The 14505-nt window shown below is 41.4% G+C and overlaps 1 protein-coding gene across 2 annotated transcripts; it reads left to right on the plus strand.

Moving 5' to 3' along the window:
• The first annotated feature begins 1176 nt into the window (after positions 1-1176).
• CUNH5orf24 (chromosome unknown C5orf24 homolog) lies at positions 1177-14364 on the plus strand. 2 transcript variants are annotated; one of them, XM_042790257.1, is made up of 3 exons: positions 1177-1301; positions 9667-10096; positions 11985-14364. In XM_042790257.1, the coding sequence occupies exons 2-3, from the start codon at positions 9670-9672 to the stop codon at positions 12023-12025; spliced, it is 468 nt and encodes a 155-aa protein (XP_042646191.1). In that variant the 5' UTR covers positions 1177-1301; positions 9667-9669; the 3' UTR covers positions 12026-14364. The 2 variants fall into 2 exon arrangements, with proteins under 2 accessions (XP_042646191.1, XP_042646190.1); XM_042790256.1 differs by lacking the exon at positions 11985-14364 and having other exon boundaries at positions 9667-11978.
• Positions 14365-14505: the final 141 nt, after the last annotated feature.

Genomic DNA, 14505 nt, shown 5'->3' on the forward strand with positions numbered 1-14505 from the left:
CTCATCTAAATAATACAGTACATCTTTCAGACTCTCTCATATGTCGGTCATGTAAGGATTTACATGCTCATTTAGATGCTGTGATTTTAAGGTGTATATGCTGCGGTCCATCAGCAGCCCAAGGGTGGTAACAGAGGGCAGGAAGGTTTGGATGAATATAGGGTGGCACTGATGCTGTTATGGTCATTAACAGACCTGGATAAAAAAAATCTGTGGGTTGTAGCCCTCCGCAAAGTGGGCTGTCACACTGTTTCACTAAAAGTGACCTTGAGACAAAATGTTAGTGCTGGGCACCTAAAATTTGTGTTGCTATGGGATCCCTTTGGAAATAGTGGAATTGCTGTTCACAAAGGTATAAAGCCTTGTTTATAGTGAAGTGCCATTGCAATACTAAACTCTTCAGAACATAGATGGATAGAGCAGGGCAAAATATTTCATAATCAACAGTACTTCATTGCAGCTGCCCTGAGATGCCAGTAGCTAATGGTGCATGGACTCAACCCTGTATGAGTTACACTGGAAATGGCTGGGGTCTTCATGACAAAGTCATTAGTGAGAGAACTAACATAATACATTATTTTAATATAATCCTGAAGCTTGGCTGTCCTTTAATGGATTGCAACGTGTGCACTTCTGGGACAGAAAATTGCACATTCCACTATCCAAATGAAAACAATGGAAGCACCAGGAATCCCGAATCATGAATGTGCATAACCATTTACAGTATCTAACATACAGAGGACACAGTCTATGGTTTATTTTACCACACAATAAATCCGTAATTCATCCTCAGCAGCCAGATGCAATGTCAATAATGCTATTCATGTGGTAGAGAAGAATAACGGCTCAGTGCAAGCACCCCCCTGCCCTGTCACGGAAGCCCAGGGTGACGGGGATGACTCGCCTGCGCTCAAGGCTACAACACGCCGCCCCAGCCGACCCCCTCGCCTCACCGTGGGTGGGAAAGGAAGGTGCTCGGCAGAGAAGCCGGCCTCCCCCGCAGCGCCTCGCACCTCCGCGCAGCGCCCGCCCGCAGGACAAAATGGCGGCGGGCGGCGGCCGCGCAGCGCCGGGGAGGCGGGAGGAGGAGCCGCCCCCGCCCCGCCCCGCCCCGCCCCGCGCACGCCCGCCGCGCGCCCCCGCGGCGCGGCCCCGCTCGGGAGCGCGCCCCGCCCGCCCTCCCGCCCGCGCCCGCCGCAGCGCCGCTCCCTGCAGCCGCCCGGCGGGGTGAGGGGGAGGCGGCCGCTCGCTCCCGCCCGCCCGCCCGCCCGCCGCTCCGCAGGCCGCCCCGATCCCCGCAGGTAGGTGCGGGCCGGCCCCGCGGCCCCTTCTCTGCGCGGTGGGAGGCGGCGGGCGGGCAAGATGGAGACGCGGCCGGCGGGGGAGGGGAGCCCCGCTCCGCTCCCTTCCGCCTCCAGCCCCGCCGCTGAGGGGGATTCCCTCCCCCCCCCCCCCCCCCCCCCCCCAACCGCGGCTCCCCTCACGGAGTGTGTGCGGGGGGCCGCCTGCGCGCCCTTCCGCGGTGCGGGAGGCCGGCCGCGCAGGAGAGCTGCGCCACGGCCGCCCCGTCCCGCTGTTCCCCCCGCCCGGGCGGGAGGGAGCCGCGCCGTGCCCTGGGCTGAGGGTAGGAGGCCGCACCCTGGGCCCGAGGCGGGTTGGGGAGGAGGGGGGTTGTTGGGACGGGCCCTGTTTCTTGCCACCCTAGCAAGACAGGTGACACGCGAGGCGGGGGACACCCCCCCGAGCGCGGTGCCCGCCAGCTGTGGCAGTTCTGTGCTGCGCCGCCGCTTTGTCCCCTCCGCTGGCCTTTGGCCTCTTCAGGTGGCGCTGGGGCCTCCTGCCGCGCCCCAGCCGGGCCTCTCCGCTGGGCCCAGGAATAATTAATTCCCTTCAGCACCCACCGCTCTGGTGCGGGGGGGGAGGACAGGGTATGTGCCGTGCTTTTCGCTTCGGATGTGTCTCCGTTGGCACATGGGATCTTCATGCATGTGTACAGCCTGTAAATGTAATTCCTTGACATACCTAAGCAACGCATGCCTTCACTCACCTGCGTGTCAGGGTATCTCGATAGCCTCTGATGTTTTCCTTCTGCACCTCTTTGCGTTCTAGTGTAGCACGTGTGAGTGGTGTATATTCTTGCAGATAGTTACCGATAGTTTAGTACATCATTAATTTGTGCATAGCCCTTCTGGGTTAATTAATTAGAGAATAGTTGCACCTTTAATTTGCATGCATTTCTCTATGGGCATATCTCTAAAGAAAGTAACAGTTATTTTGATCCACATGTTTTTTATTTTTGTAAAATGAAAGAGTAGAAGAAACACTTGGTTCGTCTATTTCTTAAATTATAGTTTATTTCTATTTCAGTCTTCAGATGCCACAGTTGCTCTTCCAACTTCTTTTTTTTTTTTTTTTTGGTCTGTATCCCTATACTTCAGGTTTTAGATGCAACCTTCAACAAAAGGTCACGAGTGTTTGTCCATTGACCACTGTTGAACAGATTCAACAAGTGGACTTTGTCTTTCTGCAGTCTAGCATCAGTACGCTGCAGAGGCTGCGTTTGGGTGTGTTGACAGGTGTCCGGAGCCTTTTGCACTAGTCCTGTCGCAGAGAAACACTGTGGAAGTGCACATCAGGAAGGAGATGTTTGATTCATCTCTTAAGCTTCAAAATCCTTTTGTGGGAGGTGGCTAGGGAAGGAGGAGAGGGTAGGTGAGAACACCCACGGAGATGAATGAGCACCTCTTACTTCTCCGAGCTATTGTTCTAGGCTACAGCAAGGTCTGTTCCCTGGGGAGGAGAGCGGGTGGGTGAGAACACCCACGGAGATGAATAAGCATCTCCAGCTCCTCAAAGCCATTGTTCTAGGCTATGACAAGGTCTGTTCCTCTTTACCTGATAATAGCTCCTTGAGGTGAATGGACAGTTTCACAAACACTAATAATCCTTTCTTTATAAGATCTACCTCTGCCTGCTCTGTCATTCGTATGCATATTTGGATTGCCTTGAACTTTGGTAATTACAAAACCACAGAATAATCAGGGTGCAGTTTCACAACTGTACTTTTCTAAGCCAGTCTATCTGGCCTGATGGCTGATTGATTCTGTGCTGCCCCATCCACAGCTATGGGGGTTCTTTCCCCCACCCCCATTCCTTGTGCTGTGGTTGGGACTTGTCATACCTTTCATTCAGGTCTTCTAAGTCCATTAGGTTGTCTATGTCATCTTTTTGAGGTCTGATGAGTTTTATAAGTAACTGGGGCTAGGGGCAAGCGGGTCAGTGGCAGCCAGTCGGTAACGTGGCTTAGACTGACCTGGGACCTCAGTCTGTCTCTGCTTCTAGTAGAAATATGTGTTTCTGTTCCTCCCTCGCCTCCATGCCAGCCAACTGTTGCTATGCCAGCCAGCTGTTGCTTTTGCTTTCTTGTTGGATTAGTTTTCACCTGGGTCAAATCCCTGGTATTGGTTTATCTTGCTCTTGCACAATAGTTAGTGTTGGCACAAGGAGCAGGAACATGGGAGAAGAGGAAAGTGGCAGATCATCCCGTTTAGAAAAAATGCAGATTCACAGTGGTTTCTATTGATTATGAAACCAAATTGTCAATTGTGTCAGTATAACTGGAGGTGCACAGTTAATTAATAACTTATGTGATTTTTCTTAATTTTTGTGAAGTTGTCAGCCCTTTCAAGAGTCCTGTTTCTCATCATCACGTGGTTATGTGGGCTTAATTTTGGGGTGGAAGAAGTCAGCTGACATTCTTGCTGATTTTAGCATCTAGTGAAACTCTGCCCTTAGATATGACTTACTTGTTTTTGAAGGTTTGAAAGCCTAACAATAACTTGTTTGCCTGGTTTTGCAATCAAATCATGAATGATCCCTAAAAGCTCACAGTTTTCTTGACTCTTAGCCTAGCTAGTGCCTGACAACATCTAATCTTTGTGAGAGCAGTGCTGATCTCTGTCTTTAAAACAAAGCTGGTGCTTAGGCTTTGGAGAGCACTGTTTCTCCAGGGGCGCCTGAATCAAAACACTTGAACTCCCGGAGGCACAGAGGTGTGCACCCGGGTTGCAGTGCTCTGGTATGGAGCAGGAGGTGCAGCCCCTTTGTGAGGGAAGGCTCCCCCTCCGCCTGGCACGTCTGGGGAAGAGGAATTTGAAGGGAGTGGGTGTATCTGCTCCAAATAACTCTTCCCTTCCGTCCTGTAAGAAAATGACCCTGGGTCACTAGGGGAAGGACTGTGCTTCTAAGTTCTTGTATTGCTTGGGAAACTTAATTTCTTAGTCTCTTTACATTAAGAATAATTGAGAAAAAAAACTTTTCAAAAATACGTTATCTCTTCAATTTGCTTTCTCATGTAATAGCTCTAGGGAGTCATTGCTGTAAATAAATTGTTTCTTCTATTTTGGCTGTTTTTAATATATTTTACCTAGTGTCAGATGATGAGAAAAATTGTATTATGCTATCAGCTGCAGAAAGTGCTTCATAAGCACAGTTGGGAGAAACTGGTTATCTAGCTTCAGAAGCAGATTAGATTTCAAATATAGGCTCAGGTGTTACAGTGTGTGTTGTGCCACTGATAGGATTTCATACTTAGTATTTTTAAAACATTTATGGGAATACTCAAGGTAAGGTGCAACATTGTGAAAACGAGCAGTTAGGAGTTTTTAAAAATTGGGTAAGGCCCTACTTTAGCAAGAGTTAAAGTGTAGAAAAAGAGCTGACAATAAAAGGGACACTTGAAAAACATCTAAATTGATACAATTCATTCTTTTAACTGAGTGATGAAAGTATTTGTCACACCCACTATCCTAAGAGGGAAAAGCAGAACCAATACCATATCTCTGTTGCAATCTTGAAGGGGAAAATACAACTGCTGCAGCGTGAACTCTCTGCCTGCAGAGAAAATGAGCCCTGTGGTATTCCCCAGAGCCTGCAGCCCCTGCGCTGTTGGACATGACATAGAGCGTTCTTTATGCAGGGATCTTGAACAGAGCTGGTCCTGTGCTCCACGTCAGCAGTTTTAATGGGTAGAAGTGACATTCAGAGTACTACTGCAGAAATAATACTTGTAGCTGCTTGTGTTTTTAGGTAGTATGTCATGTACTTTGTATGTGTTGGATGATGATTAAAATCTACTGCTACAGTCTCCTACAGCTCCATCAATACTGTTGCAACTATTGCAAGCTCTATATTCAGAAAAATTAGTGTGTTTTATATACTAACCCTCATTAAAAGCAAAATTGTGCCTGTTGGCAATAGCAGTTTACCTTTCCTGGTATTCATCATTTGAAAAGCTGTAATATAGATGTACTTCCAGTTTTGTTCAGTTTTGCTCTGATTCAGGCATGTTTTACCACAAGTCAAAAGCACTTGCTGAGTCAGGTCTGTTCTGGTGCTAACCAGGCTGTAGTTACAGAAAGCAGGCTCGAGTGGGTGAGACCAGAGCAGTTGCCTGCTTATGTTGGAACTGATTACTGTGTTTAATGCAGAACAGATCCATTACCCAGTATAAAATAGCTAATGAGCAAGTGCCTCTTCCAGAGGGCTTACATACTTTCTCTGCTCATCAGTTTTCATCTTGTCTTCGCTGGCAGCTAAATTCTGCCCATGAAGAGGGCAAAGGGTGTGATTTTCAAAAGCTAAAGACAGTATCGTGTCACAACTCGAGGGTGTTTTTATGTATTTTGTGTAGTCAACAAGACATGAATGGGGATTTTCTACATAGTTTCAATCCTAGAGAGAGATGGGCCATACCAAGTAATGGAAGCCTCAGCAGTTGTAAGCTAGAAATGTGCGGTACCTTAACCTGTATTTAGGGATACAAGGATGCACTCTGTCCAAAACCTGTAATATCACTGGAATCAGGTGAAATTTCTTAAGTTTCTTGCTTCATCTGTATTGCCTATAATATGGTTTTTGTTTCATCTCCCAGCAGAAGAAAGCAAACAATATCAAGCTTGACTGTGAAATACAAAAAAATCTTAAAGGCAGCCTTGTACATCATGTATTGACCCATCAGTGGCCTGGCTGCCATCTGAGCAAAACAAAACTTCAGACTCGCCTCGCTAGTGCTGTAGCAGGTTAACTTTGCAGGGGAGTCACAGTGCAGCTGTACTTTAAGAGGAGGGATCATTACAACGTCCAGAAATCCCGCCGCAGCAATGCTTTGCGAGTTCCGGATGAATGGTCCTGTTTTTTTCTTTATTTCTAGCAGCAGTGGAGCTTCTGTGCTTCATTGCATGGGAAGCTCTAATGCTGCCTGTCTTTTCCCAAAGCTGGCTTATCCAGTTGTCTCCTCCCTTCCCCAGCATTTGTATAGAAATAAATTCCCAGATAGAAAAGGATCCATACAAGATCTTAACTTTTTGTTTACACAGAGACATTCAACCAGTCAATTGAATCAGTTTAAAAACTGATTTAAGCAAATGTCTTTTATGTGTCTATTTACAGGTGTAAAACAAGTAAGTTCTATTTTGCTGGAAACTTTTCTGTCTGGTTTTATTTAAGAATGCTTGCACACAAAGTTGTATGTGTTTGGCTATACAATTTAGCTAGAGTGTGATTTTTTAAATTGGCATACCTTTGCGTTTTATACCAATTCTCATTTATGCTGTATATCTCCCTGCCAAGAAACCTGCTTCCACTCTACAGATAGACTTACTACATTCTTTTATTCCCCACTATAATGTGAACAAAGTGGAATTATGCTGGAGATGTCCATGTTAGGGTAATTAAACTCAATTACAGATTTTCTTTTTAAAACTTTTTTTAAAAAAGTCTTAAATCAAAAACCACAGAATACAAACCGTGGCTACTACTTGAAATTTTCATGGTTTGATGAGAAACGGTACAGAGAGGGGAAAAATAAAAAGCATTAAAAAAAGTTCTGCTGGCAGTCTTCCACCGAGATCGTGGGTTTCTTTTAAGCTTCCTCTTATACAAAATTTTAAGCAGTTACTGATTTGTATGCCTTTCTTCCTTCATCAATTACAGTGATACTGGCTGTTGCCAGATGGAAGGTAAACTAGCATCAGCCAGGTTCTGTATGTAAAGCTAGTGTTTGTCGAGAGCTCTCAGGGATATTATAGTAGACACAAAACACATGCATGTGGTGATAGAGCTCCAACATTTGGCAGTTACAGCAGGGTATATTTACTGTCTAGGAGTACCAGTGATGGCTCTCCCCAGGAAAGATGGATGGTGTCGGTAGGAAAAATCCCCCTGATTGTAATGAGGAGAAAAAGCAGAGAATAAGAATGTAACGTAGGAATGAGTCTGAGCAGTCGTTGGTCTCCTGAGACATACCAGGGCCCCCCACTTTATTCAGTGCTTTTTCCCTGCTCTGTGTGTTCCTCGGATAGTGGGCAGCTGAACTGATCCTTCTTTGTGGCAGTTGAGCTCGGAGCAGCTTTTTGGGGCTGAAGCCAGTATCCCTGTGTTTAAAGTGAGTACCGAGACAAGAATGCTGCTAGCTGCTCCAAGTATCCTCTAGTGTATCAACAAACAGATGAATAGCCTTTCAGAGCCGCTGAGCTTACTTTCTCAGCAGCAAAAGTACATTATCAAGCCACTTATGTTTTTAATTACATATCATGAAAAATCTCAGGTATTTTTTTGTGATATTGTGGGCCCTATTCTAGTGGGGTTAAAGGAAGGTAACATTTATTTTACTGCTAATTGTAGAAAACCTTAAGCTTCCTTTTTATTGCTGCATAGAAGAGTCTGTTTGGTCTCTTGACCTGGAGCTTACTTTCTTTGTTCTTTGCTACGCGCAGGCTTGCTAATTATTCCTAGCTGTTTGTTTGCTAGTCAACACCTGCAATAACAGTGGTTTCATATTTGTTCCACTGTACTCCATGCCAGAATTGGAGCACTCGGATAATCTCTGCTAGAACAATCTAATATTTAGACTGTACTACTATCATAATTTCACTATTTGACATAAAACCATATTCATATATTTGCACAAGAGTAATGCATACACTGTAATGTGCATTTGACAAGCCAAGGTAAATTGGGTGTTACAGCAGGGAATGTATCCACTGTAATCAGAAGAAAAGGACATGGGGATTTACTCTGGGTAAATAGGTCGTCTCTGCTGTATGCTTTTTTCCTGGCTGAGACATTCATAACTGCCAAATAAATTCAGTAATCAATGGTAGAGTTTAAATTGGGTTGCTGTAGGTGATATTCCAGAGCTACTGCAGGGAAAATACCATAAATCTTCTAGACCTTATCTACTGATTTACCACAGGAAGAAATATTTCGTGTCCTAAGCATGACTGTAGGGTGCAGAAATACTCCGACATGCCTGATATTGATTGGCTTAATGTTGTCTTCATCATGGCTAAATATTATTGTCTTGAACTGAGTATTTGCAGCTTAAGTTGTAGAACCAATATAGTTGAGTGGATGAAAATATTGTGTTGCTCCTTGAGTGCCTTGTTGGCTTCTTACAGTATCGTCACTATTAAGAAATGTGAGACAGTATCTGTGCAGTTGGTATTTAGAAGCATTAATACTACAAAAGTTTTAGAATGCCAGTAATATTGTTAATTGTTGTGATTCTGACCCAGTACATATGCTGCAGGGATTTGATATGACGGATATAAGCATAACCAATTTAATTAGAAATAGTTGCTTGGAATTCTGACAGCAACCATACATGGTTTCTAGCAGCTGGACATCAGTTTGTCCATTGGAACCAGGATTAGCCTGCAGTAACACACGGGTGAGAGTCACCCTTCTGCCATCCTGAAGATAGGGCTTTGTTTCTTGTTTAAACAAGTAAACCTTAGTAAACAGTACAGCTCAAGTTGGTTTTGTCTGAGGAAAAGAGCAGGCTATATAAAACAGTTGTTGACCTCAATGGGCCACATTTGTTTTCCAGAACGTTTGGACATGTGTGACAACATGCACGTCTGTAACAGGAGTCGTGTTGTTTTTTCCAAAGTTGTTATCTTGGAGCTGTCATTACCAACGATTTGTACCTGCTCTTCTACCTAGGACAGCAGTAGCATTTCTGCAATCTAGCATCTTGCACTTTGTCATAGATTCATATCATACCTGTGCTTTCCCAACTATGGCACCATTGTCTTTGCTGAATGCCTTACCTGTTTCTTTCTTTCACATCAATTGGGACAAGAAATTACAAAACTGATGAGTGTTTTATTAATTTGCTTTGGCTAAACAACAACAACAAAAAGCTTTAGGAGCCTATGTCTACTAAATCAAGAGTAATACTGTGTTTTTCCTTGGCTCACAGCTGATACGTTAATCTTAAACAGCTAGAATTTAGATGAGATTCATTTAAAAAGGTTTGGAAATCATGGTGGGTGAACGGATATTATATCTTGGTTGCTGAAATGCTGTTCTTCAATTCTTTAATATATTTCTTCCCTAATTACACCTATCTGAATAGTACATGGTTTAAACTGTCATTTCTAAGTATGTGCAAAGGATACTGTGCAAAACCTCAAGTGAAAGCTTAATAAAACTAATTTTTAAAAGTAATTTACTGACATCAATACTGTTTACTAAAAATTGACAAAGTAGTAGTTAGGACTAATTTTAAGAAATAGAGGTAGCTTTTGAAAGATTCTCACTTGTGGAACACTGCATTATTATTATATATTGATACATATTTGTCTTTCTTATTTTTGGTAGAAAATGATGCACCCTGTTGCCAGCAGTAATACAGCTTTCTGTGGGACTGGCAAGAGTTCTTGCCTTAACGAAGACAATGTGAGATCTGCCGATCAGTTTGACTTGTATGCCACGCAACAAAGTAAATACAGCCACGCAGTCAGCCACAAACCAATTGCATGCCAGAGACAAGATGCGTTGAACGAATCGCACTTGCAGACCACAAGTGGCAGGAATATAGAGACAAAAGACGAACTAAAGAAAAAGAAAAACCTCAACCGCTCTGGTAAACGTGGAAGGCCATCAGGGACCACAAAATCGGCAGGGTACCGAACCAGCACAGGTCGACCCCTGGGGACCACCAAAGCAGCTGGATTTAAGACAAGTCCAGGCAGACCCTTGGGTACAACTAAAGCAGCAGGATACAAAGTCAGCCCAGGCAGACCTCCAGGTAGCATTAAAGCTCTATCACGGCTTGCAAATCTAAGTTATACTTGTGGCAGTGCAGCTTTTCCCTATCCTATGGTGCATAACAGAGGAGTACATGCTGCTGGTGAAACTAGTAGCAAAATGAAACAGCCTAATGAATGAAAGGAGGGAATTGGTAACTCCTTACTAATCTGCTTTACTCTGAATTTTGGCATGTTTCTTGCTTTTTATTGTAGTATTTGCCTAAGTCTTGAGTTTCTGCATTTTTCTTTCATTCAAATAATGCCATAGCCTATGGGTGCAATTCAGTAACTTTTAAAGCAATGTTGAGAAGGCACTGGTTTAAAGGGTTTTTTGTTGGTTTTAAATCATAATTTATAAGAAAGTCTGAAGTGATGCATTATGCCTTCGTGTTGATACTGAAGTAATGTCCATGTCCCTAGTTTTACGTTCAATTTCTGGTAAATCTATTTGTGTGGTTATGCATTAAATAATTGAAGTAAGGAGGACAGAATTAGCTGGCTGTTGGTTCACGATGTGGCCTATCCCACAATAAGGAACTTAGCCAGATGAGTTCCTACTTGATAAGAAAAATTGATAAAGAAAGCAGCAAGCTACATTTTCACTCCTGCAGGAGCTTCTACAGACCTCAAATAGATACTTAAAAACTTAAAAAACAAACAAAAAAAAACCAACCTTTTTTTAAAGTGATGATTGCAGGTGGCTTTTGTTTCTGGAGTTGTAGGATTGAGTCGATTTCAACTAATGCTCCGAAAATATTTTTGAAAATATTGAAGAAAAATAAGCATTTGTACAGCGCATTACAGCTTCACAGCGCCTTATTAATACAAGCTAATTTGCCTTTAGGTGATAGCTGTTCTTTTAGTTACGCTGTTACAGGATTCTGCTGTGTAATTTTGAAATGCCTAATAGTATGTGTACCAAACCACAAATAATTCTTTGAAATTTGAAATATTTTATACGAAATTAAGGACTTCATTCTAGTTACACACTTGGTTAATATTAAACAGTATGTTCTTAAATCTGTAAATAGCTATTTACACTGGGTTTTGCCTTTAAAATCTGTGCTTAGGTGGCGACAGTTTAATAGCTTTTAAAGTATTAATCTATAATGTTTACAAATTAAACTTTTTAAACAGACACTGTTGCCAAGTTTTCAGACTTACTTTTGCCAGATATTCTTGGAAATACAGTTATTTCATTGTTTGACACTTACACTATATTTAAGTTATGGAAGCTTATATATCTACCAAAGGACACCATTTTCATGATTTATAAAAGCAAACTGTATAGCTGATGCAAACAGGATGCAGTTTAGTGCACTGCTAGACCCCAGATATAAAGCAATTCATCTATGCATGCAAGCTGGAAAAAAATGTTGTTGGTTAACTATAAATACCTTTCTTGACTGAAACTAAAACCTTCCCTCCTTCCAAAAGAAATGTTCCATTTTTCACCTGGGTGTGTTTAACTTTTTAAGTGTGAGAGAGTGTGTGAGTGTGTGTGTAAAATACTTTAATCTAGACTTCAAAAAAAATCAGTCCTCAATGTTGCATATTGTTTTTCTAAATTTATTTTACTGGAATTAAAGCTTTTTTTTTTTTTTTTTTGTCCATTTGGAGGAAAGTTTACATTTAAGTTGTTTCATGTATAATATGACATAATGACAAATTTGTAGCTTCAAATATTTGGGGAGGGGGAATATATAGAGTATGTAGATTTGGGGAAGCATATTTGGGTTAGTTGAGCCTGTGCTGAATGAGTAATGATGCTGATATTTTTTGTTAACATAAATGCTATTCTGGCCTGCTGTCATTTTGATGAGAACTCTTGATTTCAGTGATGACAACTTAAGAAACAGATGTCATGTTTCATACCTTTTTTATCAGGAAAAAAGCAGCAAGCCTTCAGGTGTTCCAGTGATGCCTAACACATATTGAGCTGGACTTTATGCTGTACTTTACAATAGGTGTGTTGAATTGTTTTGGGGGAACTCTGTATGCACTGGCAACTAAGACAATGAACCTCAACTATACTGGATGGCTCCTTAGTCGATAGATGAACTAATGGCAGCTAAACTGCTACTAAAAAATAGTTTCTTCATGCTGAAGCTATGAAATCCAGTTATACGTTCTATTCCTCAACAAACTCGCAAGTCTGAAATTTAGCAGTCTGTCTCAGAACGATGTAACTTCTGGCACATGCAAAATGCTAACGTGAGTTAATTCACCCTCAGGATCTGTGTTGTATTGGCTGTTTTTAATCAGATGATTTTTCAACAAAAGACTGCTTTAAGTTCTTTCCTGAACTCAGCTGGGAAAGCAGTCCTCTTCAGCTGAATGTAATAACTGCAGGAGTGTCACACCTCGCTGGCAAGGAACATGTTGCATGTCACCACTGTACCTTGGAGAAACTCCACTTCTTACCTCCTCCTGTTTGCTCCTGTTCCGTTTCTCACTTGTGCATCTACTCAATGGTGCTGTGCCGTGTGTCAGGAGATAATGCAGATGTATTGCTGTTCTGCTAGTATAATGAATTTTGTATTCAAGTATGCTGATGAAATAATGAAATCATCTAAGCAATTTCTGTTCATTACAGTGTTTATTAATTATATCAGATGGAATATAATCCCAGTAAAAAATAATTAACGTTGTCAATTGTGAAATGATGAGCATAAAGTAGAAAAGCGTTCAGAGAGTCTGTAATGGGCTGCTTGGCACTCCTCATTTAGCAAGGAGACCAGAAGTGCACTGCTGGGCATTTCCCAATTCTGGTTTATTTTATATCTGACTATAGTTTACTGGTGCCGTATAGTGAGGGGAATTAAAAAAGAAGTTGAGAGATTTGAAGTGAACTAGAAATGGAATTTTCAAATACTTCTGCTTTTCCTGTGTATAATCTGCAGAATACATTGTGCTTTTTTCAACACTTTTCTTTCTGTGGGAAACACTGAAACAGCATGTTAATGCCTAAACTTTATTAGTACCAGTGGGGAAACTGGCCTTTTCCCCCCATAGTATGAAAACATTACTTGTAAGGTAAATTGCTTATTTTATATTATATATCATAATTCAGCTATTCATAAGCTAGGATCACTGTTGTGTGTTAACACTGTTCAGAAGATCTACATGTCAAGTTTGTTTTTTAATAACTTCTTTTAATTATCAAGTTTCTAACGTCTTATTTATACATAAATGAAATGTATTAGCTTGCTATTATTCCTTAATAATGCTATACAAGTTCACTGTTTAATATACATATAGTAACTACTATTCAGTTTCTGATTAAATTTACTTAAACTTTAAAACCAAATAATTTTGCTACTATAAAGTCTTGCACTGGACATACTCAAGATGCTAGCAACGTATTTTGGCAGAAAAAAATAAGATACCATCAGAAGTGGCTGACTTTGGTATCAAAGATAGTATTTTTAAAATCAGCAGTTAGCTTTGTCATTAAAGCAATGTTCTTTATATCTTGGATTTAGTTTAAACTAATGAAAATAACCGTGTATCAAGAGCCATTAAAGATCTCTGTTCTGAATGAATTTATTTTCATTTTGTCTGAAAGACCTTAGAGTTCAGTCAGGACAAAACCAAGCATTGTCAGTGAAAAGTGATGTGTCTGTGAAAAGAATTACTTGGAACTACAATACACAGAGTAATTCAGATGAGAATTTAACTCCCTCCCCCATTTTTGAAGAGCTTTAAAAGGCAGAGCAATGTGAAGTCATTTGTCCGATGGTTTCATTAGCTGTGACTCTGCTATTCTTTGTTACATGTATAATAATGTTTCACATTATCCTTAAGAGTTGTCAGTTACAACAGTTGATAACAATCATAAACTGAAGACTTCATTTCTGACCACAAAAGTTTATTCTTCTCTATTTTAATGCATATATTTTAACACTGCTTAAATATATTTATGACTTTAGTAGAGACTAGACCTTCCTCTTTGTGATTTTTTTTTTCCCCAAATAGAAGAATCTGTATTCTCAAATTTGAACCACTTTCTGAAACTTTAATCTTTCATCATTTGCTTTTCCACAGGTTTACTTTGGGGGAAACAGTAATCTGTTAAATAACTAGTATCAGCACCCCGTCCTCTGCTGTAAAAAGCCTGATTAGATACTGTGTATGTTTTTATGTCCATGAACTTGAGCTACTCGTGTGCAATTACGTGTATGGGAATGGAGTAGTGTTCATGATCTGTATTTACATCATCATATGGATGTATATTTATTAATAAAGTTAATACTTTAAAACCTAACAATTTTTTTTCTCTGGGCTTTTTTTAATACCTTTTAAATTCTGGCTGAAGATGCCTGTTGATAATGTTACCAGACCAATAGCCTTAGCCCTTCTCTCTGGTAAATGGAAGTGCTCTTTGTTCACCTGACATCTCATAGTT

The sequence above is a fragment of the Tyto alba genome, unplaced genomic scaffold, assembly GCF_018691265.1.
Source record: "Tyto alba isolate M040663 unplaced genomic scaffold, T.alba_DEE_v4.0 Super-Scaffold_17, whole genome shotgun sequence".
Taxonomy (NCBI): domain Eukaryota; kingdom Metazoa; phylum Chordata; class Aves; order Strigiformes; family Tytonidae; genus Tyto; species Tyto alba.

What these genes read in the sequence shown, in the direction of transcription:
- CUNH5orf24 (XM_042790256.1), top strand. Translation starts at nt 9,670, where the DNA reads ATGATGCACCCTGTTGCCAGCAGTAATACAGCTTTCTGTGGGACTGGC.